General features: G+C 54.8%; 1 protein-coding gene, 1 long non-coding RNA gene and 1 other non-coding gene across 44 annotated transcripts in view; all 3 read right to left on the bottom strand.

Annotated features, from left to right (window-relative positions):
- Nucleotides 1-371: 371 nt before the first annotated feature.
- LOC144331841 (uncharacterized) lies at nt 372-5,927 on the bottom strand. Its single transcript, XR_013399403.1, has 4 exons — nt 5,807-5,927; nt 3,957-4,020; nt 3,612-3,730; nt 372-498 (listed from the first exon to the last, which is right to left on the bottom strand). It is a non-coding gene; the product is annotated as an uncharacterized LOC144331841 (long non-coding RNA).
- A 2,274-nt stretch (nt 5,928-8,201) lies between these two features.
- AP1B1 (adaptor related protein complex 1 subunit beta 1) overlaps nt 8,202-25,699 on the bottom strand; it is a 61,983-nt gene continuing 44,485 nt past the window's right edge. For 5 of the 42 annotated variants that reach the window (XM_077950122.1, XM_077950123.1, XM_001105756.5 and 2 more), the window contains 10 exons: nt 22,813-22,911; nt 22,044-22,303; nt 21,196-21,397; nt 19,522-19,665; nt 14,562-14,707; nt 12,090-12,219; nt 11,761-11,845; nt 10,940-11,026; nt 10,694-10,848; nt 8,202-9,232 (listed from right to left, as the gene is read on the bottom strand). In XM_077950122.1, the coding sequence (XP_077806248.1) occupies nt 9,158-9,232; nt 10,694-10,848; nt 10,940-11,026; nt 11,761-11,845; nt 12,090-12,219; nt 14,562-14,707; nt 19,522-19,665; nt 21,196-21,397; nt 22,044-22,303; nt 22,813-22,911 (1,383 nt within the window). In that variant the 3' untranslated portion in view covers nt 8,202-9,157. Of the gene's footprint in view, nt 9,265-10,027; nt 10,037-10,421; nt 10,849-10,939; nt 11,027-11,760; nt 11,894-12,020; nt 12,220-14,561; nt 14,708-19,521; nt 19,666-20,279; nt 20,301-21,168; nt 21,398-22,043; nt 22,304-22,812; nt 22,912-25,699 lie in introns of those variants that run through there. The other 37 variants (XM_077950135.1, XM_077950136.1, XM_077950145.1 and 34 more) reach the window with 27 other exon arrangements.
- Nucleotides 13,458-13,553, bottom strand: LOC114670697 (small nucleolar RNA SNORD125). Its single transcript, XR_003720392.1, has one exon. It is a non-coding gene; the product is annotated as a small nucleolar RNA SNORD125 (small nucleolar RNA).

The following is a 25,699-nucleotide window of genomic DNA, read 5'->3' as shown; positions in this document are numbered from 1 at the left end:
AGGTCAGGCATTTGAGACAAGCCTGGCCAACATGGCAAAACCCCATCTCTATTAAAAATACAAAAATTAGCCAGGCGTGGTGGCAGGGGCCTGTAGTCCCAGCTACTCTGGAGGCTGAGGCAGGAGAATTGCTTGAACCCGGGAGGCGGAGGTTGCAGTGAGCCAAGATCGCGCCACTGCACTCCAGCTTGGGTGACAGGGCGAGACTCCGTCTCAAAATAAATAAATATAAATATAAATAAATTATATATATATATGAATAAATTAGCTGGGTGTGGTGGTGCACACACATGGTCCCAGCTACTCGGAAGCTGAGGTGGGAGATCACTTGAGCCCTGGAGGTCGAGGCTACAGTGAGCCATGATCACACCACTGTACACCAGCCTGGGCGACAGAGCAAGACCCTACCTCAAAAAAAACACAAAAAAACAAAAACCACCTCTTCTTCTCAGCTTCTTTCTCTGTGAAGGGAATATTAATTTTCTGGACTTCACTGAGCTGTGGGATGCAATGAGATGATACAAAGAGAAAAAACAAGACAACCTGTTAAGTTTGGGGAGATAAAGTTTGTACATATAAAACTTCCATTTTTATATGTAAATGGCTACAAATACAAAACATAATGGAGGCATATGTGTGTATACGTGGGTAAAGAGACACACATATATTTTCTAGCTATGTCAGCTGAGGGCCTGGAAGAAGTGACACCCAGTGGCATGAATAACATCCAGCATCTAGCTCTTGTTTTTTTTCCTTTTTATTTTTTATTTATTTATTTTTGAAACAGGGTCTCATTCTGTCTTCCAGGCTGGAATGCAGAGGCACAAACACGGCTCACTGCAGCCTTGACTTCCAGGGCTCAAGCAATCCTCCCACCTTATCCTCCCTGAGTAGCTGGGACCACAGGCACACACCACCACATCCGGCTAAATTTTTGCATTTCTTTGTAGAAACGGTTTTGCTCATCTCAAACTCCTGGGCTCAAGCAATCAGTCTGCCTGGGCCTCCCAAAGTGCTGGGATTACAGGTGTGAGTCACCACGCCCGGCTGCTCCTGGTTTCTCTTTTCTTATTTTTTTTGAGATGGAGACTCACCCTGTTGCCCAGGCTGGAGGGCAGTGGCGTGATCTCAGCTCACTGAAACCTTGGCCTCCAGGTTGAAGCAATTCTCCTGTCGCAGCTTCCCGAGTAGCTGGGACTACAAGCGCCTGCCACCACACCCCGCTAATTTTTGTTTTGTTTTGTTTTGTTTTGTTTTGGAGACAGAGTCTCTCGCTCTGTCAGTCAGGATAGAGTGCTTTGGCATGATCTCGGCTCACTGCAACCTCTGCCTCCTGGGCTCAAGCAATTCTCCTGCCTCAGCCTCCCCAGTAGCTGGGATTACAGGTATGAGCCACCACGCCCGGCTAACTTTTGTATTTTTAGTGGAGACAGGGTTTCACCATGTTGGCCAGGCTGGTCTCAAACTCCTGACGTCAGGTGATCTGCCCATCTCGGCCTCCCAAAGTGCTAGGATTACAGGCGTGAGCCACTGCGCCTGGCCTGGCCGCTCTTGGTTTCTAATACTGTTCTCCAGTGAAAGGAACCAGGCTCCTTGGAGAGATGACTGCTTCTAGGGATGGGGCAGGACCAGTACAAGATGATCCTGGAGCAACTTATGGTGGCAGAAAGGAAGGAAATGCCCAAAAACGAGGATGGTGGTATGTCACAGGGACATAGGAACCTTCCAGAAGGAGCTCCCAGTGGCCAAACCTGCAGCAATTCAAGCAACAAAGTAAATAATGTTATATGGGATTAAGCTCAGATTATAAAATAAATATCCATGAGTCCAAACTGATATAAATGACTGAATAAATAAATAAATGTGATCATTCAGCTTGCTTGCTCCCAGGGAAAAAAAATACGTCTGAGAAGAAACAAGTCTTCCTTAAAGAAGAATTCCAAACACTTTCATGTAGCTACTTCCCCACCCCGCTTTCCAAAGTGTAAGCTGCATTTACTTATTTGCTTCCAAAGAATACAGAAAGGAGGATGGCCGGGCACGGTGGCTCATGCCTATAATCCCAACACTTTGGGAGGCCAAGGCTGGTGAATCACTTGAGCCCAGTTCAGTACCAGCCTGGGCGACATAGTGAGACCTCCTCTCTACTAAAAATAAAAAAATGATAATAATGAACAAAATTAGCCAGGTGTGGTGGTGTGTGACTGTAGTCCCAGCTACTTGGGAGGCTGAGGTGGGAGGATCAATTGAGCTCCAGAGGTCAAGGCTGCAGTGAGTACCTCTGCACTCCAGCCTGGAGGACAGAATGAGACCCTGTCTTAAAAAATAAATAAAATAAAAAAGAGAGGGAAAAGTAACTTGACAGTAGAGAAAACTGCAAACATGCAAACATTACCTTGGCCAGGCGATCCACGCAAACGTGAGGTGACAAGAAATGTCGATAGAATGTCACCCTGATTATGATGCTAAGGGAAAGGCACCTGTGTGGTATTTTTTCTAAAAAACCATAATCCCAGGCTGATCACGAGAAAAGCACTTGACAAAGCCAAACTAAGGGACCTTCTACAGAACGCCCAAGCAGGACTCCTTGAAACAGTCAAGGTCATGAAACACCAAGAATATCTGAGAAACTCTCACAGATATAAGGAGACATGAGTCCCACGTGGAATGTGGGATTCTGGAACAGCAGGAGGACACGAATGGAAAACTAGTGAAACACGAATAAAAAAAATGAAACAGGCGGCCAGGCACGTTGGCTCACGCCTGTAATCCCAGCACTTTGGGAAGCTGAGGTGGGCAGATCACTTGAGGTCAGGAGTTTGAGACCAGCCTGGCCAATATGGTGAAACCCCGTCTCTACTAAAAATACAAAAATTGGCTGGGCGTAGTGGTGTGTGCCTGTAATCCCAGCTACTTGGGGGGCTGAGGCAGGAGAATCGCTTGAAGGGAGTCGGAGGTTGCAGTGAGCCGAGATCATGCCACTGCACTCCAGCCTGGTGACAAAGGGAGGCTCCATCTCAAAAAAAAAAAAAAGAACTTTCACACGAAGAAAAAATATTACAGAGACATAAAAGAAAACCTGAATCAATGGGAAAGCATCTACTCCTGTTCTTTACATATAAAGAGCCAATATTGTTATTGACATCATTACAAGAAGGTCATTCTCCATAAATTAATGTAAACATTTGATGTGATCCAAATAATATGATCAATTTTTTTTAAAGACAAACTAGTTGTAAAGTTCAAATAGAATGAAATGGGAATAAAAGGGTACAAGAAGTTATCAAAACATGGCTGGGAGCTGTGGCTCACACCTGTAATCCCAATGACTTGAGAGGTTGAAACAGGAGGATTGCTGGAGCCTAGGTGTTCGAGGCTGCAGTGAGCTATGATCGTGCCACTGTACTCCAGCCTGGGTGACAGAGTGAGACCCTGACTCAAAAAGTAAAAAAATGGTTGGGCATGGTGGCTCATGCCTGTAATCCCAGCACTTTGGAAGGCTGAGGAAGGTGGATCACTTGAGCTCAGGAGTTCGAGACCAGCCTGGGCCATGTGGGGAAACCCTATCTCTACAAAAACCACAAAAACTAGTCAGGTGTGGTAGCTCTCACCTGTAGTTCCAGCTACTTGGGAGGCTGAGGCAGGAGGATCACTTGAGCCTGGGAGGTGGAAGCTGTAGTGAGCTCAGATCAAGCCATTGCACAACAGCCTGGGTGACAGGAGTGAAACTCTGTCTCAAAAATAATAAATAAAAATAAAAATAAAAGTTATCAAAACATGAATAGACAAATTATCTGGTATAGAACAGAGTCCAGAAAAACACCCAAATATATGTGGAAATTTAGAATATGATAAAAATGGCATTTCAAATCTGTGGGGAAAAGATGAATTATTCAGTAAATGGCATGGAGACAAGTGGGGAACCATCTGGGGAAAAGGGGAAGTTGGATCCCTACCTCATTCCTACAGAAAGCCCAGATGGAACAGGATTGAAATGCAAAAATGAAGAGCAGACAAGTACTAGAAAGAAAAAATTAAAAGAAAATTACATCTTAAAAAGCCCAATTTCAGCATGGAAAAGTAAAAAGCAGTAACAAAATAGGGAGGAATAATGGTAAATCAGTAAGAAAAAGATCAATAATCAGATAGAAAAATGGCCCAAAATGCGAAGACAGCTCACAGAAAGGGACATACAAGTGGCTCAAAAACACATGCAAAGAGACACACTGAAAACACGGGAAGGGCCAGGCGCGATGGCTCACGCCTGTAATCCCAGCCCTTTGGGAAGCTGAGGCAGGCGGGTTATTGAGCCCAGGAGTTTGAGACCAGCCTGGGCAACATGGCGAGACCCTGTCTACAAAAAAATACAAAAATTTGCTGGGTGTGGTGGTGCGCACTTGTAGTCCCAGCTACTCTGGAGGCTGAGGTGGGAGGATCACTTGAGCCTGGGAGGTTAAGACTGCAGTGAGCCGTGATCACACCACTGCACTCCAGCCTGAGCAACAGACTGGATTTTTTTGAGACCCTATCTCAAAAAAAAAAAAAGAAAAGAAAAAAAGAAAAAGAAAAGAAAAAGAGAAAAAAGGCCAGGCGCGTTGGCTTACACCTGTAATCCAAACAATTTGGGAGGCTGAGGCGGGCAGATCACCTGAGATCGGGAGTTCGAGATCAGCCTGGCCAACATGGTGAAACCCCATCGCTAATAAAAATTTAAAAAATAATTAGCTGGGTGTGGTGGTGTGCTCCTGTAATCCCAGCTACTCGGTAGGCTGAGGCATGAGAATCACTTGGGCCTGGGAGGCGGAGGTTGCAGTAAGCCGAGATTGCACCACTGCAATCCAGCCTGGGTGACAGAGGAAGATTCTGTCTCAAAAAAAACAAAAAAAAAAGGCGGCTGGGCACGGTGGCTTACGCCTGTAATCCCAGAACTTTAGGAGGCAGAGGCGGTCGGATCACCTGAGGTCAGGAGTTCGAGACCAGCCTGGCCAACATGGCGAAACTCTGTCTCTACTAAAAATACAAAAATTAGCCGGTGTGGTGGCAGGTGCCTGTAATCCCAGCTACTTGGGAGGCTCAGGCAGGAGAATCGCTTGAGTCTGGGAGGCGGAGGTTGCAGTGAGCAGAGATCGTGCCATCGAACACCAGCCTGGGCAACAGAGTGAGACTCCATCTCAAAAAAGAAATAAAAATGAAAAAATGAAGAAAAAAAAAAGGCATGAGGACACTCTCTGTAATGGGTTAATAATGGAAAAACCTCTGCTATATAAGCCCAACATGTATTCTGTGCTACCATTTCTACATAAGAAGGGAAAAATTCCACATTAGGCAAAGCTGAGTCTCTTTGGATAATGACATTGGTTTCCTCTGGGGAGGAAAATGAGGGAAAGGGGTAGATTTTTTTTTTTTTTTTTTTTTTGAGACGGAGTCTCGCTCTGTCTCCCAGGCTGGAGTGCAGTGGCCGGATCTCAGCTCACTGCAAGCTCCGCCTCCCGGGTTCCCGCCATTCTCCTGCCTCAGCCTCCCGAGTAGCTGGGACTACAGGCGCCCGCCACCGCGCCCGGCTAGTTTTTTGTATTTTTTTAGTAGAGACGGGGTTTCACCGTGTTCGCCAGGATGGTCTCGATCTCCCGACCTCGTGATCCGCCCGTCTCGGCCTCCCAAAGTGCTGGGATTACAGGCTTGAGCCACCGCGCCCGGCTGAAGGGGTAGATTTTTTACATCGATTTTGTCTTCTGGATTTCGAACCATGTGAATGTGTTACCTTTTCAAAACAAGAACAAAAATAGAAAATGCATCTTGGGTATACCCTCTGGTTCAGCAGTTCCGGGGCTGGATCCTACAGCTACGTCCCTGCCCATGCAGAGGGTGTTATGTGGGAGGTACTCGCTGCAGCATTGCTTAGGGTGCAGAAACAGCCTGAATGTCCCGCAGCAGGGACTGGCTAATGGTGGCCCATTCACACAAGGAAGCCTGAGGCGGTCTGCTCCTACAGATGGGGAAAGAGCTTCAGAAAGGACTGTCAGGTCAGAGAAGGGATGTGCTAGCAGTGCCTAGGTAGGCCATCATTTGTTTAGTAAATCTCTACATGGATTTGCTTATACACATGTGCAGAATATCCCTGGATGAAAACCGAAATCTAGCAACAATGTCTGCCTTTAAGGGAGGAAAACTAAGGACTGAGGATGGGGTGGGAGGGAGAACTTTATTCTCTGTCTGGCTGACCTCACTCACCATGGTCCTGAATTACTCGCTCCATAAAAACAAACACAAACTACTAGCTGAAGATTAAACAATGTAAAACCAGGTCCCGTGACAGCCTTGGCAGTGTCTGTTGCACAGGGGAACCCATCAGCCCTTGGGTATGTGTTGGACCCTCCAGAAATAACTGGTTGCTGTTGTTGGATTTCCTGATTGGCTGGGAAGGTTCAAGACACTGGGGAATCTTCCCAAGAAAAGCCAGGTAAGTTCCCTAAACTGCCAGATGCCAAGGCCTCCAAGAGGCAAGGCGGGGAGGCCTGAGTGCGTCAGGACCAGGAACTGCTACATGAGCAGGAGGGAGGCGGCCTGTGATGACCCTCAGAGGTGAGGGAGGGACAGGGAAGCTGAAGGGTACAGATTGGCTATGCCCTAAAGCACTCTTCCTAAAGGCCGGGCGCCAAAGGAGCATCCTGTGTGTCTGTTCTCCTGATGCAGTACTGTGGGGGACTGGGAGCATGACGGCCCTGCCTGCCTCAGTTTCCCCATGTGTAGACTAAGCCGCTGCAGTGTATGCTGGGTTCCCTTATGCTGAGCACTGTGGGGTGAAAGAGGGCCCCAACTGGTGAGGCACCGCTCACGATCACCTGAGGCTTGAGCAGACTCATTCAAACACAGGTGTCTAGGGATGGTTCTCCTTTCTCGCCAGCTCTCCTCACCCAGGTGGCTTGTCCTGGGCCTCCAGTGAGGACAGCAATCCCACACTTGCCCTCTTCAGACCTTGCGATGGAGGGGTGGGGAGGTGAAGTGCTGAGCCCCCTGAATGGCTGAGCTGGCAGGCCATGGGTGTGGCGGCCCGTGCAGCTGCTTCCCAGGCAGTGTTCCCAGGTGTTGAGCTCAGAGGAGGCAGGCGACACAGCAGGGTGACAGTCCCTCTCATTAAGGGTTCACCAACCTCTAGTTCCATGGCAGGGCAAGGACTCCAGCTGCATTTGGGCAGAGACTCTCAGGCGAGGCAAGAACCAGGGTTGTGCAGTCAAGGACCTTGGTTGGTTCTGGACTCTGTGGAGGGGCCACAGCTGGGCATGCAGCTCAAGCCCTTGACCCTGGGGTCCCCAGGGCAGCACAGTGACACCACAGAGGTCAAAGGTGGGGCAGTGGAGGGCCAGATGTTCCTGTGATGCCCTGTAAGAGGGCAGGCTGTCTCGCCCAGTTTCCGGCAGCCAGGAAGGCAGCGGTGTGTGTGAGGTGGGCAGCGTGTGGGGAGCTAAGTACAGACAGAATACGAGGGAGTGGCTGGGGCTCAAACAGGCTGAGGGGAACCTGGGCTGCTCCTCCCTCAGAAGCAGGCCGAGGCCCACCAGCCAGGAGGCAGCTCAGCTGACGAAGCCCTGCCTAGGGTCTGGCCACCCTTACCTGGGAGCTAGGCCAGTGCCAGGATTGGGGCCATACAAGGTGTCCTCAGTGGCGGCTGGCCTTGTCCACACGCCCATGCCCTCTCCCGCCACCGCCCCGATCAGGGGATTTCCCACGCCCCCCGGAGCCTCCCAGATGACAGGGAGCTGGGGAAAACCACAAGGGGAGCCCAGCCTTCTGGCCAGCATCACAAGGTGAGACAGCGTCAGCTCCGGGGGAGGTGGGATCAATGGCAGGAGAGGGGCCAGGGACAGCAGGCTGCAGCAGTCAATTTGCCAAGGATAGGATGGAGGGAAGGTGCTGTCCTCAGAGTGCTGCCGCACACACCACAGGCGCCTTTGACCCTGGGGTCCCTGCAGCCCGGGACTCCTGCCCAGAAGAGCCGTGGGCCTGACACACTGGCTGGGGACACACTTGATGTCATCATTTTTATTCACTTTCTCTTTCTGAAAATAAGAGTAAACATACAATATATATTTTCTGATGATATATATTAGATCTAGTTACTGTGGGGTCAGAAAACCATCCCCAACCACATGGAGGCAGCTTTCAATCCTGACATTTGGTGGAGAGGAAAAAAGTGTCCGTGATTGCCAAAAGCCGAATCTTTCTTTATTATTAAACAGCAGTAACAGGAAAACCTAATGCTCTGTCAGACACAACTGAAACCTGGGAGGCCAGGAGGAGGGCAGCAGACACTACAGAGAAACCCCAAAGAAACCCAAACAGGAGGCGCACCCGCTCGCCCAGCCCCATCCCTCGGCCTGGTCTCTGTTGCAGGAGGCCTGGGCTCAGAGGTGACACTGAGGAATGTATCACAGACCATCCTTGGGGCAGAAGTGGGGAGTGGGGGACGGTGCAGCTGCCAGTGGGGTGGGAGCCCAAGACAGGGGCTCTGGGAGCTTCTGCCTGGTCTTGACCATACGGGTCAGCACTCGGGAGGCTGTGGCCCAACTGGCACAGCTGCAGGGCACCAGCCAGGTGGCTGCAAGGGGGCAGTGCAGGCCCTGGGCTCCTCCAAACCCAGCTCTGCCCCTTTGCTGGCACCTACAGCTCCTTGAGCCCCAGACCTTAAGCAAGCAGCTCTCCTGGTACCAAAGGGACCCCTACCTGCACACCCAGGCCAGGTCGGCAGGGTCCATCCCATGAGAGGTGGCAGTGGGGGGCCCTTTAACACCAACCCGAGATTCCAAGGAGCCAGGGGCTGCCGGGGCTGTGAGCCAGAGGGGCAAGCTCCATGCTCACCATTCAGGCACAGCTTCTGTGGCTGCTCTGGCTCTGTTTCCTTTGGTCCCTTCCTCACCTAACCCCACGTCACAGCCACAGGAGCAGGGGTGTCCCGGAGCACGGGAGTGCACTGCGCTCTCACCCCAGGAGGGGGTGGTACCCTACCCCAGGGATCGGGTGCTGCCATCAGGACCACAGAGCCCACGGGGTGGCCAGGAGCCCTGCCTGGTCCCTCCTGCGAGGAGGAAGATGTGCTGCCACCCCCAGGGGCCTCCTCGATGGGGCGGGCAGAAGGCTGGGGTGGGCGCTGGCCGGGGCCTCAGTTCTTGAGGATGGTCTCGTAGGCCTGGTACACGTGCTGAGACACCTCTGGCGCTCGACACTTCAGGGACAGCTGCAGGGGAGAGAGGGGTCGGGGAGAGAGCACTCATCCCTGGAGTTCATCTCAGGAAGGAAAGGGGTGGGGAAGAGAGCAGGAACCAATGGGATAGCGTGGCGTGCACACAGCCCGGCGGCAGCTGCGCCTGGCACAGATGTGAGGTAAAGTGGAGGGGGCGGCCATCGCAGCCAGCCGGGTGTGGACCAAATATACTTGCAGCCCACACACCTGCTGTCAGCCCAGTCCCCAGAGCCCTGCTGGCAAGCAGTGTGAGTCACGAGCCGGAGGCCCCCACCCTGAGGGCTGCCCAGCCCCCCAGAGTCCCTGGAGGTCTGGGGTCCTCAGGACTGAAGCCTGACAGAAAATCCTGAGGCGGTGTGGGAGGGCTAGGAGGGAGCCTGGAGGGGTGCTGGGCTCATTCCTGGTTTCCTACGTAGGAAGCAGGCACGGTAGAGACTTTGCCTCCACTTTGGGGCCTGAGATTGAGATCACAGGCAGAGGAGAGAGGAGCCCCCACCCACCCACTCTAAAGCACTGGTTCCGCAGGGCACAGTTAGGAAGTGGGAACGATGGAGTTCCGCAGGTCAGCAGCAGCCCACGGGCCGTCCAGGTCCTAGGAAGGGCTCTGTGCACACTGTGAATGTGTGGAAGTGGGGTGTCAGCACCTCAATCAGGGCCACCTGGCTACAGCCTGCCAGGTGAGGTGAGGCCAAGAGATGAGTGCAGACAGGAGACATGGGGTGCATGGGGGCCAGGACAGGAGACAAGGCTGGGGAGGGTGGATGGAGAAAGAGAAAGCGATCTGCTAACCTCTAAGTCCTGCACCACGGGCACCAGCAGGGAAGGTGACATGCAGCAACCAAACACAGGGAGACGGAAGTTACCACCACCGAAGCCACGCCACAGCCCCCCCACCGACCAGCGCTGGCAGCAGGGCCCAGGAGGCGCAGTGTCTGGAGGGCCATGCCTGCCAGAGACTCAGGGGTGCGGGGGAGAAGCAGAGCTTGGGGCTGTCCAGGGCCCTGGAACAGTGGCGCAGACCTCCAGGACAACTATGTGCCCCAGGGAAGCCATCCCCTGACAGGTCTACCTCAAAGGCTGGGAAGTTCGGGCTCCTAGGAACCAACGTCCTCCCAGCTGGGCATGCAGGCACTCACAGGACAGGGCTAGGGCCTATGCTTAGCAATGCCACTTCCCAGTCAGGGTGCCAAACCAACTTCACCACCTCACAGGGCCCAATTTTACACAATCTTCTAGTCCAACTCACTGTTCTGAGACCCAACTGGTGTCTTATCTGGGTAACCTGACGGGGTGGATGTGGAAGCTTTCTAGAAAGGTCCTTTTCAGGGACCGAACTGATTCTGGTTCAAGCCAGGCTTGAAGGGATGCTTGGACCGCGTCCTCCACCAGAACCACCCCCTGGCATGGGACGAAGGGGAGGCTCCAAGGCCGCAGGGTGGGTGCCGGGGCTCTCACCGTGCAGCTGGGGTTGCCCGGCTGGATCCGCAGCTCCGCCAGCACCCAGATGCCGTTGGTCAGCTTCAGGGACTGGTAGAGCATGTCCTGGCCCTCCACGTTCCTCTTGGCGACAGTGAAGATGTTGCTGCTCTGCAACTTGCTGCTCACAGCCTCTGTGGGGTCACACATGGCAGTGGGAGGCCCCAGTCAGTGCGGGGCCTGGGTACAGGCGAGGGGCTGGGGTCATGTGCTCGGAGTCCTCACCTGCATTGAGGGGACAGTCTCTGATCTGGAACTGGGCCTCATTCTCATTGGGAATATCCTTCCACGTGGCCAGGAACATCTGCCGGTCTGCAGGGTGAGCAGGGGGGATGAGAGGGGGCCCCTCATAAACCTATGGGCTCTCTGTAGCTCAGCAGGAAATGGGTCTGGCCTTTATTGTGCCACCTGAAAGCTGACGACAGGCACTAGCTGCCGCACAGCCCTCCTGCTTCCCTGAGCACACCCTCCGCTCTGTGACGGAGGCCCCAGTGCTGCTTCCAAATGACCCTGGTTTCCTGCCTCCGGGCCTCAAATCTCCCCTCCCCACCCCCACACACCTTCCTCCTCCTCGGTGAGCAGCCTGCTTGTAAGTCACAGCCTCCCATGCAGGGCTTCTGTGGCAAGCAAGAGATGACATGGGCCAAGGGCTCCATGCAGCCAGGGGCCGGGTGCAGGCCATCTGTGTGCTGTGATCAACACCCTTCTTGGGGGTTCCAGCAAGGACACAGAGCGGGGGGTTACCAGGCGTGGGGCATGACCTGGGCTCTCTGTAGCCTGTGGGACAAGGCTGAGGAGCAAGCAGGAGAGCCTGGGAGTGGGGTGAGTTCCATGTGGCACAGCCCACCTGCCAGACCAGAACTGGCCACTAAGGCCTGGGGGTCCTGGGTATACCCCTCACTCCAGGCCTGCAGGGAGGCAGCGACTCCCCGACTCCATTTGCGGGCAAGGCAGTCCATCCGGGCCTTGGTAAAGGCACTACCTTGGCCAGGTTCCCAAGCCACAGCCCCATTTCAGGCACCCCAGAGGGCTCCCTCATGACTCACCCATCTTCCCATCCTCCACAAAGAGTATGTGCAGTGGGTACAAGGTGCTGAAGTAGAAGACATCAATATTGTTCTTCACAGCCACCTAGGCACAAGGGGGTCCCCAGTCAGTCTCTGGGGCTTGATGCTACCTCTGAGGCCCCAGGAAGGGCATCGCTGAGCAGATTCTCTCTCAGGGCCTTCCCTGGTAAATATACCCCTTTGTTCCCTGACTGGGCCTCCCCAACAGCTAACAGCATGACTCTGCAGACACAACCCACTGCTGACCCCAGTGGGGCCCAGCTGGTGGGTGGGTAAGGACTAGGGTGCCTGCCCTCCCCAGAACCCACCTGGAGGTTGTTCAGAGGCTCCATCTTCATGACCGAACCCACCGTGCTGAGAGGCAGGGAGATCTCCACTGTTTGGTTGGGGCTGAGTGGCGCGTGGACCTGGAGGGGGGCGGCGGGGGCCAGGCCAAAGCTGGGGAGAGAGAAGCCCCACAGGCATGGCAGGGGGAGCAGGTGCTGATGCGGGACAGGTGAGCTCCTCCGGCTCGGGAGCTGGGGCTGTGGTTGGCAGGGAGCCTCTCCCAGTACCAGCCTACTCATGCTCCGGACCCTGGACAGGATGGGCTCCTGGTCTCCCTCCCCCAGATGACCATGTGGACAGAAAGAAAGAGCCCCAGGCCAGCTGCTCTGCCCCAGCCTGGCTGCAGGCCTAAAGCCCAGCTCTGTTCTTTTCCTCTGGGCCAGGCACTGGTGGGCCCAGGTAAGCAGGCCTTGCCATGTCCTGCCCTCAAGAAGCTCTGTCTAATGCCAGGGGCCTGGAGTATAAGCTGCTTCTACCTTGAAAACTCTGGGACTGCCCAAGTCTTTGCTGCCAATCCTCAACTCCCAGAAGGGATCTGACCATCCCAAGCAAGATGCTAGATTTTACTCTCTTGGCCAGAACTGGCCAGGACACACAGTGGCCAGAGAGAGAGTCAGGAAAGCCCTGCTTCTCTGCAAAGCAGCACAATGGCAAATCAGGAAGATCCTCATGGGTGTGAGCCACACCAGCCGCAGGCTCTTAGAAGATAAGTCACAGGGCATGGGACTGGGGGAACAAACCGAGGGCTCAGTATACCCGGGCTACAGATTCGATATTACACGCGTTCCCAGCCTCATAAAAACAGGGCCAGGTACACCTCTTCCCATCCTCTAGATAAGGACACCGTCTCAGGGAGGAACAGGCTTGTGTCAGACCCCAGAGGGTGACCGGCACTGCTAAGAATCAGAGTTTGAGCTGTCTGACCCCAGCCTATGCTCTGCCCAAGAAGCCATCAGCCTGCCTGGGATACAGAGGGAGACCACTTGGGGAACCCCAGGCCCGCTTGGTGGCTCAGCACACCAGGATTTCCTGGGAGATCCACTACTGCCCGCTGTGTGAGCTGTCCAAGGAGCCCAGGTGTCATTACCTACTAAAAAGGGGTGATGGCAGTGACTTTGCTGGGCCATCAAGTACCTCAAGCGAGACAATCCTCCCAAAGCCGGTGGCACAGGGCCTGGTGCCCAGTTAGCATTCAGCATACAGTAAGTTTGCTAGAGGCAACCATTGGAACCACCTCTAGGAGTCTGGTGCGCTTCTGTGACTCCAGGGTCACATGAGGGTAAGTGGCAGAGTCACCCCCAGTCCCGGTCTGCCCAAGGGTCAGGACCTACTGGCCTCCAGGCTTCCCTGGGGAAGCAGCCCCTTCAGTCAACTTCTTAGAGGCTCAGTTTGCTCATCATGAGCGTGCTCAGGAAGAAGAATCATCAGGAGGGGCTGCCAGGGGTCCCCAGGGAGCCCTAGCTTCACCGGCCAGGTCTATGACGGTGCCAGACAGGCAACCTTCCCACTGACACCCAGTGTAGGGGACCTGGTGGGGAGGGGCCTGGAGCAGCTACCGCTCCCAAAGGCCCCATCTGATACTTTAATCCTCTGCCACAATGGGGAGGCTGGCAGACAGGCCCACTCCCCACCAGCCTTCTAAGAGCTGGTCCCTAAGACAGGCCCCTCCTATGTGGGGTGTTTGCCAGAGGTGGGCTCCTCAGCTGGAGCAGGGGGTTGCTGTCTGTAAAACACTCCTTTGGACAGTGGAGGCAAAAATAAGGGGGGCCAGGTGTGGTATCGTGCACCTGTAGTCCCAGTGACCCAGGAGGCTGAGGCAGGAGGATCGCTTGAGCCCAAGGGTTCAAGACCAGCCTGGGCAATAAATACACTGAGGCCATCTCAAAAAAAAAAAAAAAAAAAAAAAAAAAAAACGAAAACGAAAGACATCCCTCCCCACTCTGCCTGGTACTTTGGAGTCCATATTTTACTTGGGGGTAGAAATCCCACTGCTTGGCTGAGCACGGGGGCTCACACCTATAACCCCAGCACTTTGGGAGGTCGAGGTGGGCGGATTGCCTGAGCTCAGGAGTTCGAGACCAGCCTGGGCAACATGGTGAAACCCCATCTCTACTAAAAATACAAAAAATTAGCCAGGCATGGTGGCAAGCACCTGTAATCCCAGCTACTCGGGAGGCTGAGCCTGGGAGGTGGAGGCTGCAGTGAGCCGAGACGGCACCACTGCACTCCAGCCTGTGTGACAGAGCGAGACTATCTCCAAAAGAAAAGAAACAAACAAAACCCAGTGCTTCAGGGAGTTTTGGCCCGAGGGGTGGTGGGGAACATCCTCCAGAAAAGGGCCACTGCCCTCCCCCGTGCGGCCCCACCGCTGCCCACAGTCCCCAGAACAGATTCCAAGTTGGATTCTCTCACAAGCCTCCCCTTGAGAGCTGAGTTGGCCTCAGGGAGCTCACCTGTTGCGGTTGAACTGGATGGCAAAGTCGGTCATGACCTGCAAGGCCTTGTTGGTCAGCTGCAGGTCCATGGAGATGGAGCCCACCTGGCGGGTGAAGGTGCCCGAGATCTCCAGCCCCTTGGCCTTCATGGCTGGGAGCCAGACCTGCAGGGAAAAGGGTGCAGCGGGTGGGTGCCTCTTCCCCCAGCCCGAACTCAACAGCCCACCTGACGGTGCTTTTTCTCTCTCTGTCCTGCAGGGGCCTCCCAGATCCAGCACCCCAACCTTTACTGCTAGGGGATGACCAGATATGTATTGGGAACAGAACAATCCCATGTCCCACCTAGGGTCATGGCCACGATGTGGCTGCCTCTTGGAGCAGCTCGGGCTGGGGAGGTGCTTCGGCTCCAGGGCTGATGTTGAGTCCTCAGAGGGCAATGGAGGGATCACTTGAGAAGTAGGGCTAAGGGATGCCATGAGCTAAGGACAGAGCTCAGTGCCCAATGGCATCCTGGGCCTCGGCCAGAGCCTGGGCCTTCCTGGCCGTCACCGCCTGTCCTCCCTTGCAGGAGGCAGGGCTGGCCTTCAGCTGCAGCAACTGGTCTGACCAAGGACAGTACCTAAGAGGACCCCTTGCCTGGCAGGCCTTCCAACGCTTGGCTGCCCTTGTCATTCGAGTCTCAGCTCAAGAACCACCTCCTCCTGGAACCCTGCCCCCAGGCTCCCTCGCCCCAGTGATGTTATGGCAGATAAATATGACCTTGTGTCTGTCTCCCCTGTACTCAGAGAGCTTGCTGAGGGAAAGGCTCTGTTTTTCTGTCTTTACCACCTTTGGCTCAGAGCCTGGTGTGAAACCAGCGTTCGGGGAGTGTTTGCTGAGCAAACAGCATGAGTTAGAGCCCTGCCATGGAAGACATCCGCCAGTGGCATCCTGTGGACTCACAAACGCCTCTCAGGCGGTTACTCTCCCACGGACAGCTCACAGGCCCCTTGAGGTCAAAAGGCTTAGACCCCACTGACAGCTTCTGCAAGTGCACTCAGTGCCAACAAACGTCCCACTGTCTCTCAGGTTGCCAGTGCCAGAAACCACAGAAACATCAGGCACAGCGCCCCCGCCCCACCCTAACCCCCTTGCGGCAGTCACGCAACCCAAGTCCTGTGGAGGCCACCTCCTACATCTTCCTCCAGGGCCCCCATTTCTCTTCATCTCCAGAGGTGCCACCAGCATCTAAGCTGCCACCAGATTTCCCCAGGTGAGACAGCAGCTGCCAGGTGGCGCCCCATTTCCACCCTCTCCCCCTTTCCACAGCAGCTGACGTTATCTTGTGACATGCAGATCTGATCATGGCACCCTAAGAAACCCCTTCCAATCCTGCAGTGGCGTCCTCGGGCCTTGGCCTCCACAGCCTGGTGCCCATCTGCTCCCCAGGCTTGCCCCTGCCCCTGCCCCTGCCCCTGGGACCTCACACCGGCTGTTCCCTCTGCTTTGAAAGCGCCTCCCCACCCCAATCCTGCTCGGTTAACCCTGAGCACCCTTTGTGCCCCCTGGACAGATCTGTGAGGACAGAAAGTACCCTGCTTTGGTTCTCAGCTGTGCCACGGTGGCTGAGAGAGTACACAGAGGCCAGCTGGACCTGATGGGGGCATGGCTCCCTCATGGATGACTACCCCGGGGCCCCTGTCAGGCCTCCTTTCCCCTGGCCCTCTCTCAGTCGCCCATGGCTGGGGATGGGGATCGCACTGCTCTTGGTCACTGTGGGTTCATGGTGTCTCACACAGGTCCTAACAGAATAATCTTCAGTCTTTACTGGATGAACCAATGAACTGTCACCACCAGCTGAGCCAAATGGTGAGGAACTCAAAAGTTCTTATACACAGACAGCCTCATTCCCTTAGACCAGCAGGGTTGGCCAAAGTCTTTTTTTTTTTTTTTTTGAGACAGAGTCTCGCTCTGTCACCCAGGCTGGAGTGCAGTGGTACCATCTTGGCTCACTGTAAGCTCCGCCTGCCGGGTTCACGAGATTCTCCTGCCTCAGCCTCCCCAGTACCTGGGACTACAGGCACCTGCCATCATGCCCGGCTAATTTTTGCATTTTTAGTAGAGATGGGGTTTCACCGTGTTAGCCAGGATGGTCTCGATCTCCTGACCTCGTGATCCGCCCACCTCAGCCTCCTAAAGTGCTGGGATTACAGGCATGAGCCACCGCGCCTGACCTGGCCAATGTCTTTAACCCCCTAGGCAGGGTGTGGAAATGCGTGAGGAATGAACAATTCCAGGTGGCCACAGCACTGTTAGGAAGATGTGGATACCTACCAACTGATTCTGAAGGGAGAGGGCACCCACACCTTAGAACTCTCCCATGACTGAGGCAGTGGGGAAAGTCCTGCCTGGGGCAGAAAAACTCCTCCTCCAGGTAGCCTGGCCTGATGACTCCTGACTAGGAGATCCCCTCCCCTCTCCTTTCCAGCACGCTCTGCTGGATACACTCATCTGACCCTTCAGGAAGACAAAGCAGGGATAACACTGGTAAGACAAACACATGGCTGGGCACCGTGGCTCACACCTGTAATCCCAGCACTTTGGGAGGCCGAGGCAGGTGGATCACCTGAGGTCAGGAGTTCAAGACCAGCCTGGCCAACAGGGTGAAACCTCGTCTCTACTAAAAATACAAAAACTTAGCCAGGCATGGTGGCGGGCACCTGTAATCCCAGTTACTCGGGAGGCTGAGGCAGGAGAATCACTTGAACCCCGGAGGCAGAGGTTGCAGTGAGCTGAGATTGCACCATGGCACTCCTGCCTGGGTGACAAGAGCAAAACTCTGTCTTGAAAAAATATAAATAAATATATATATATATATATGATGAACTCACAAGCCTAGTGCCAGCTCCAGGCTTTCTTTTCCTGGCAGCTCTGCAGTGCCTGGCAAAGGCTGGCACGCACAGGGTTACAGGAGTCTTTGCTGTTCTCTGTCCCTTAGTCCTGCTTTGTGTGCCTGTGATATTGGGCTTCTGGCCTCATGCCTTGGTGCAGCCAATCCAGGTAGTAAGTCAACCGCACATGCTGTACGCTATGCCACGATCCTACGTTCCCTTGGCCCTGCTGGTCCTGACACCCCACGCATGAAGGCAGGGGCACAGGTTGTTCTCACACTCTGTGGGGCCACCATCATGTAGGGGTCTGGAGCAGAGGCTTTAGTGTCACTTGCTTTCACTTCCAGACTCTGTCACCAGCTATGTGACCTTAGGCAAAAGCACTTGGATTTCTCAACCACGAAATAGGAGGAAGAGCCACAAAGGGCTGCTGGGAGGAGGACGTGCTGGCAGTGGCTGTGGAATGCTGTGCCATCCCTGCAAGGAAGTGTGTGGCTACTAGTGTCAGAGCTGCTATCTGCTGTGGACCTCTCAGTGCCCAGACCCTGCCAGGGCCTCCAGTCACCACCACTGCAGGTGCAGCTGGCATATGGTGGGGAAAGCCAGCTCAGGGGGTAGGGAGGTGGGGGCTCATGGCTCCCTAGTCATGACAGAGCTGTCACTGCCCCGACCCCCAACTGTATCCTGTTTTGGGGCGGAGACCTCAGAAGAGAGAGGGGGGCTCTGGCAAACACAACTTCTGAGTGTGGTGAGGGGATCAGGCCAGGTTGGTCCCCTCTGGCAACTTCCTTGACACTGACAACATGGCCCACCCTGAGCTCTCCTCAGTGCCAGCCCGCATGTTCTCACACCCTGAACTCAGCTCTCCTTCCCTCAGCCCCGCTCCTCCCTCCCAGGGAGCTCTCAAGTCTGGCCACTGCTTCCACCCACAAGAGCCCTCGTGGTCCAGCTGCCACAGCACTCCTCCTCCCTGCTGCAGAATCCCCTGGGGCCGGTGCTTCTGCCCCACCCCTTCCCTGCACACGCAGCCATCTTTCTCAAGTGCAAATCAGACTGGTTCATATCTTTGCTTAAACCTTTCCAAAGCCTCCGGCTGTGCCAGGATCAAGAAGAAACGCTCAGCCTGGCCCACCAGCCTTGCCAGCTTCTTCCTTTGCTGATCCCTAGTCTAGCCAGGAGTCTTGGGGGTGTGCCCTAGGTGGCACAGTGGGCATCTTCAGGTGGCATAACATAGTGGGCTGGAGTCAGGGATGCTGGACGTCCTACCATGGGGACAACCACCCCACAACAAGCAACTGTCCTGCATCCTTCCAGTATTTTCTGCATGGTTTCAACATATCCTGAGACTTCCAGGAACACAATTCTCAGGAAAATCAAGGGAAGCCTGTTGTTTATCTTACTCCGAACCTTAGTGGGAGTCAGCGACCACTTCAGAAACAAATGGCACCACTGGCCAAACCACTCATGGGGTCCAGGCTACAAACACCCAGACTGTGGTTGCCACAGTCACAGTGACTTTGCCCTGCAGCAAACACCTGGCAACTTCATATCTTCCGGGGTGAGTGGGCAGGCGTGCCCAGACGCTTATAACATTGATACATACACTTGTATTCTCTTCCTTTTATGTCTCCTCCATGCAGTGAAAGCATCTGAGTATTTTTGGAATGCTGTGTGTAGGTAGGTTACACAGCCCACCAATTGCATTTAAGGAGAGGAACAGTGACAATGTAAAATGTCGATGATGACTAAGGGGTGCTGGGTCTGATGGCACTGAGAACTACTGCTCCCACCTGACAGGCCTCTGCTGATTCCCTGACAGAGGCCAGGGTCTCCCTTCCCTCCAGGCCTTACCACAGGCTGTTCCCTTGGTCTGGAGCCCCTACCCGCTTCTGTTCAGCTAATGAGGTCCTGCGACTCCTCCGGAAAGCCTGCCTAGGCATCCACCAAGCCTGACTTAGCTCCTTTTCCTCGGTGCCCCCGTGGCCCCCAGCTTCCCTCATCAGCGCTGGCCTGAGCCAATTCCACAGCCGAGGCCATTTAAAGGAGCCCACATGCCAATCTCTATAACTTCTCTCTGCTCCTGCCAAGAGAGAAGACAAGTGACTTACTGCTTTGGGGGCTACATATGATCCTGACAGGGTGCCCACGCCACTGGTTAGGTCAAAGAGGTCACTCAGGCCACTGCCGATGGGTGCTCCAAGACTGGCTGGTACTGCTGCTGTTGGAGGTGCCACGAAATTGGTGCCCCCAATCTGGAAAGGGAGGGAAAGAGTCAGAGGCAGGCATCAAGAGGCAAGGACATCAAGGGCTGGGAATGAGTAGAGCCACCTGGCTCTTTAGAATACACTGGGGGTGGGGGGCAGGACAGCCTCCATATCAACTCGAAATTACAGAAACAAGACAGAGAGAGGTGGGTGGAGTAGAGAGGCTGAGCCCTCCCGTGCCCTGTAAGCCTTGAGCCTTAGAAGTAACCTCTGGGAAAGGGCTGGGGACACTCCCAAATTGACACTCAGCCCATGGATAAAAGGAGGTCCCAAGACACACGGCTGGGTGGAGACCTGCTATGCAGACGGGTGCTCTCCCTCCAGGACATTAGAGAGGGGTTGTGGGACTGAGGGCTGGCAATCCCTGGGATGACAAGGTGATGCGTCATGGGGTGGTGAGGACTGGGCAAGAATCCATGGCTATGGGGCCTAGTGGTAGCCGAATGCCAGCTGGTCAAGACAGAGACTGCCAGGACGCGGGACCAAGGCAGGGGCTCAGCCGGCGGGGGCTGCTTTGACATCACCCGCCCCTTGGGATGCTGGGCCAGCGCTTTCGGGAGGAGCAAGGATGAAGGCTGGGTGACGCAAGGGTTGAACCATACCCCTTCAGGCTCATCCCCCATCTCCAAGCAGAAGCAGGCAGGTGAAGAGAACAGGCAGCCACATGCAGAGAGAAAAAGCCAGGAAGGAAGACAGAGGAACAAGAGAGAGAAGGGAAAGAGGGAGGAGATTAGTTAACAGTAGCTCCATCTGAGAGGAGAGTGGTGTGAGGCTGTGTCGGGGCCTATGAGAGGCCCAGACCCTGTCTCTATGAAAGGCACTACCCCACACATTTACCCCAGCACCCGTTCTGCACCACAGCCCTTCCTGCCTCACCCTAGCAGCGCTAATTGCCAGTCTCCTGCCCCCATGCTGCCACCGTGCGGACCTGAGTCGAGCACAGTCAAATGAAGAGGCTCAGCCACCCCCAGCACCTGGCCCTGCCAGTTGCCTGAGGAAGCCCCAGGGAGATACCCACGTTAGTCTCACCACTCCCCTCCCTACTGTCTTCCCATTCCCCTCTCTCCCCGGCCTCCTATGCCCTCTCAAATAGGCCTGGCTGGGCTTCTGTTCCCAGCTGGGGCAGCATGAAGCTAAGTGGACACAAGTCTGATTCCTCAAAGCTAGGAACACCCTAGCCTAACAGGGCAAAGGTGACTATGATGCCAGGATCAGGGCAAGGGCTAGGATGGGCCTCCCTGCCCAGGATCTCCTGGGACTCGAAGGTCCAACAAGGGAGTGGAATCCTGTCTGCCACTCAGGGGCTGTGCGACCTTGGAGGGAAGGCTGCCTGGCCTCTCTAAACCTTGGTTTTCTCATCATAAGTAGGGAGCTACACAATCACCTCCGAGGGTAAATGGTAAGAGCTCAATATAATGTACCTGAGGCACTCAGCTGGTGCCTGGCATGGAGGGGCGTTCAGTGACTGCTCCTCTGAGGATCATTATCAACATCATCCAGAGGGCACCCATGACATACCAGGCTGTCAAGGCCACCGCCAAGAAGGTCCACAGCTCCCATCTGCACTGAGGAGGTGGTCAGGGGTGGGCCGCTCACTGGGGGGCCGAGGTCCAGGTTGAGGAGGTCACCCAGCAGGTCGCCCTGGGCGGGGATGACATCTGGCTGCTCCCCAGGAGGTGCTCCGGCAGGAGCTGTCTCAGGGCTCTCTGCGCTCTCACTCCTGCCGGGACACAGGAGAGAGAGAAGGTCAGTAGGGCGGAGGCATCAGGATGTCTCAGGAAGGTCAAAGAGACCCCAACCTCCAGGTGCCTCCCTCAGGACAGGCACTGAGTCTCCTCCCTGTCCCCAACAGCGCTGTCCACACGGCCCCACTGCTTCCCCATTCCCACAGCAGGTCCATCTTTCAGGCCCTCTGTGAGGATGAGTGAAGGGAGAGGGCCGCCTGCTTCTAGCCCTCAGCCCATGCCAAGGAGAAAACTGGAAGCCAGTGCCCTAGGATGGTGCCACCAGGTCACACCAACCACCTGGGAAAAGCAGAGGAGGAGGCACAGACAGGGCTCTGGAATGAGACAGAACCGGTCTGAGTCCCAGCTCTGCTAGTTGTGAGATCCTGGACCAGTCCCTCAAGCTCTCCTTGTCTCTTGTTCCCACCTGAAGAATGGGGACATTTGCTCTCAGAGCTGTTGTTAGGATGGAATGAGGTCATCTAGCAAATACCTCATGTATAATAAATAGCTGAGAAAAGGTTGTCAGTTTTCCTCAGACTCAGGCCTTGCCAGGGGACAACACACCAGGCCTGAGTGCCTGTGCTGCTGAACTGGGAAAGCAGGTGTGGAGGCTCAGGCCTACTGGCCAGTCTCACTCACGAGGCCGTGCGGGGTGGTAGGCTCTTGTGCACGACGCCCCGGCCCCCCTCCACAAAGGCACTGGGAGGCTTATGGTAGACAGAGGCCAGTGTGCCGATGTAGCAGATAAGCTCGTCCAGCAGTGTGGGCTCGATGAGGTCCGTCTCTTCAGAGATGAGTGGCTTCTCAGCCAACACCACCTCCTTGGCTGCCACCGGGTCCGTGGAAAGCAAGCGCCAGTAGATGTAGCCACGGTCCCGCAGGTCCGGGTTATCTGAGTCCTTGTGGGGGTGAGGAGAAGCCCGTGAAACTTAGAGCAGCCAGGTGAGAAGGGAGGAGGTTTTCCTGTAGCCATGAGCCAGGTGTGGCACAGGGCTGGCCAATGGGGACAGCACTCCCATGAGCCTGTCCCTACACCACCTACAGGGCCATACCCCGGCACCGGGCTCATTCTCCATGGTGCTCTACTCCAGCCTGGCTGTGCCTGTCTCTACTCCCAACTGGCCACTGTGGCCTGCCCTTCCTGCCCCCAACGCACACCCTCAGGCTTCCGCAGGCTCTCCTCCTCTGTCTAGTTTGTCTCAACTTCACTACTTGACCTCACTGCACTTTGTGTTCTAAGCTCCCTGAAGGCAGGGAGCTTGGGTTACTCTGGGGCTGGAAGCCAGTCCCACCCACAGGATACCTGTCTCAGGAGTGGGCCTGGCTTCCAGGTCTAGTTCCTGGGACAAAAGTTCCCCTGCTTGAGTGAGGGTTGTGCTGGGCACAGTGGGGCGGTTGGGGCACCCACCTGAGTGGCCAAACTGAGGACCTGCTGCACCAGCTCCTGGGTCTCTGTTGGCTTCTTCAGAAAGAGTTTCACAATGCCTGTCAGCAGCTGCAGCTGGACCTGCAGGGAGGGAACAGCGGTGGCGAGGAGGAAGGTGGGCCTTACATGGGGACAGCGGGAGACTAAAAAGGCTTGAAGAGGAAAAGGGTGTTCAAAGTCCCTGGAAGCCAAACACAGCTCTTCTAGGTTTGGGGCTGTCACGGCACACACGCAAAGGGCCACCACAGGTGTTGGTGCCGCTGAGCAGCCAGACTTTGGCATCACTCACTCAGGAAGGAGCTGAGCACTGGACTATTCAGCAAACCCAAGCAGGCCAGGGGCCGCTGCCCAGCCCTAGGGTTCTAGAAACCTGTTGGAGCTCTAGACTTCACAGGACTATGAGAAGCTCACGTGTGGCTGGTATGCTTCTTATTGGGACTACCTGTCAACAAGTGGCGACAGTCCCATGGAGTCCCAGGGGACTGGGGCAGCAGGGCCCACAGAGCCTGCCATCAAGAACCTGTGCTTCTACCAGAGGGTGGGAACCATTCCTGGTGGCCCTCCACTGGCCCCTGCTGCATACCTGGACATACCCAAAGCTGCCCTCATCCTGGCCAACCATCCTTACCCTTCAGATCTCATGCCAACCCCACCTTCAGACCCCCCATGCTTCTGCAGCCTCTTCCATCCCCTCACAGCACCACCAGTTGCTGGCTGTCCTGTGCAGTGAGCTCCCTGTGGGCTGGAGAGATGTCTGTCTTGCTTACTGTCGTGTCACTAATTACTGCCCAATCTAGTGCCTGGTGTAGAGCAGGCACTTAAGAAATACTTGCTGACCGAAGAAACATCTATGCGAGAACAAGTCTTTGCATATAGTCCTTCCTTAGTCACGGTCTCATTTTTGCTAGTCCTAGGACAAGGGGGCAGCCTGAGGCTCCTGGAGTCGGGGGCAGTGGGAGCCCATGGGCTGTGCCAGGGACAGGTCTGCAGCAGGAGGGCAGGAGTGGCAGTGCAGGAAGCCCAGCAGCAGCCGTGCTGGCGGCATCTCTGACGCCTGCCCAGTAGGAGTGCACTTGTGTGGGGAAGGCTGACAGCAGCAGGCGGAACAGAGGGCATGTGGTCCTCCAATTCTGGGACGAAGCGGAGTCTTTGCAATTTGGTTACATGTGGGCCAGCAGCAGAGGAGCAGTAGGCTGGCTGTTTCCGAGGCAGGAGGCAGCCCAGCATCTGGCTTCCAGACTCTAGCCCCTGCCTGGGTAGCCAATGGGAAGCCATTTACCCTCATCTGTAAAGGAGAGGTATGGCCTACTTCAGGATTCTTGTGAGCTTTAAAAATGGCAACTTAAGGCAGTTTGCTTGGAGGTGGAGTCAGATCACACCTTATTTGAACTCCAGTTCTATGACTTCTCAGCTGGGTGACCCTGGGCAAGTCATTTAGCTTCTCTGAGTCAGTTTCCTAATCTATAAAGCAGTCATTAAATCTCACAGAGTTAATGGAGAGTTGATGAGACCACAAATGAAAAGAAGCGGCCGGGCGCGGGGGCTCACACCTGTAATCCCAGCACTTTGGGAGGCCAAGGCAGGCGGATCACCTGAGGTCAGGAGTTCAAGACCAGCCTGGCCAACATGGTGAAACCCTGTCTCTACTAAAAATACAAAAATTAGCCAGGCATGGTGGCGGGCGCCTGTAGTCCCAGCTACTTGGGAGGCTGAGGCAGGAGAATTGTTTGAACCCGGGAGGCGGAGGTTGCAGTGAGCCGAGATCGCACCACTGCATTCCAGCATTGGGGACAAGAGTGAGACTTTGTCTCAAAAAAACAAAACAAAACAGTAAAAAGGCATTGTGTATTCTGCTAAGGAACAGCTGTCATCATCACAGTCATTATCACCACTACCATCACACAGGGACTCTTGAAAAAGTTCTCCCCAACCCAGTCAGCTGGATGCCTGGAATGATTCATCACTGTCAGCTCTGCTGTGGTTCCGGTCAGGTATGCCTCAGGCTGTACTGCCAGAGGGTGGTCTGGCCAGGTGCCCAGGGCCCTGGCTCAACAATCCATTCCAGTTCCTCTCAACACACTCAGGCTGTTAGCCTGCATATTTAGGGCACCCTTCCTGAAATGATGCCATTACTTCTGCTATCCAGACAGAATGGGATGGCAGGACAGGGCCAGATGCAGGCTGGGCTGATATACCACCCTGGCCAAGATTTTTTTTTTTTTTTTGAGACGCAGTCTCACTTTCCTGCCTAAGCTGGAGTGCAATGGGGTGATCTCAACTCACTGCAACCTCTGCCTCCTGGGTTCAAGTGACTTTCCTGCCTCAGCCTCCTGAGCAGCTAGGATTACAGGCACACACCACCACACCCGGCTAATTTTTGTGTTTTTAGTGGAGATGAGTTTTACCATGTTGGCCAGGCTGGTCTCGAACTCCTGACCTCAAGTGATCCACCCACCTCGGCCTCCCAAAGTGCTGGGATTACAGGCATGAGCCACCATGCCCAACTGCTGACCAAGACTTTCTAAGTCTGCTGTCCATGGCTAGAGAGGCCTAGGAGCCAAGGATGAGAAGATTCAACAAGACAATGTAAAATGAGTTCCATAATTGTCAAGCCTGATGCAGTGGTGCAGGCCCATAGTCCTAGCTATTCAGAATCCTTTGAGCCCAGGAGTTCAAGGCTAGCCTGGGCAAAACATAGTGAGAGTCCGTCGCTAAAACAAACAAACAAAAAACTCCAAATCGTCAAGCACTCAACAAGTGTTCTTTTTTTTTGAGATAAGGTCTCGCTCTGCTGCCCAGGCTGGAGTGCACTGGTATGATCTTGGCTCACTGCAGCCTCAACCTCCCGGGCTTAAGCAATCCTCCCACC

Source organism: Macaca mulatta, chromosome 10 (assembly GCF_049350105.2).
Source record: "Macaca mulatta isolate MMU2019108-1 chromosome 10, T2T-MMU8v2.0, whole genome shotgun sequence".
Taxonomy (NCBI): Eukaryota; Metazoa; Chordata; class Mammalia; order Primates; family Cercopithecidae; genus Macaca; species Macaca mulatta.
Note: the sequence above shows the minus strand (reverse complement) of the source record. Positions and strands in the feature narration are given on the sequence as shown.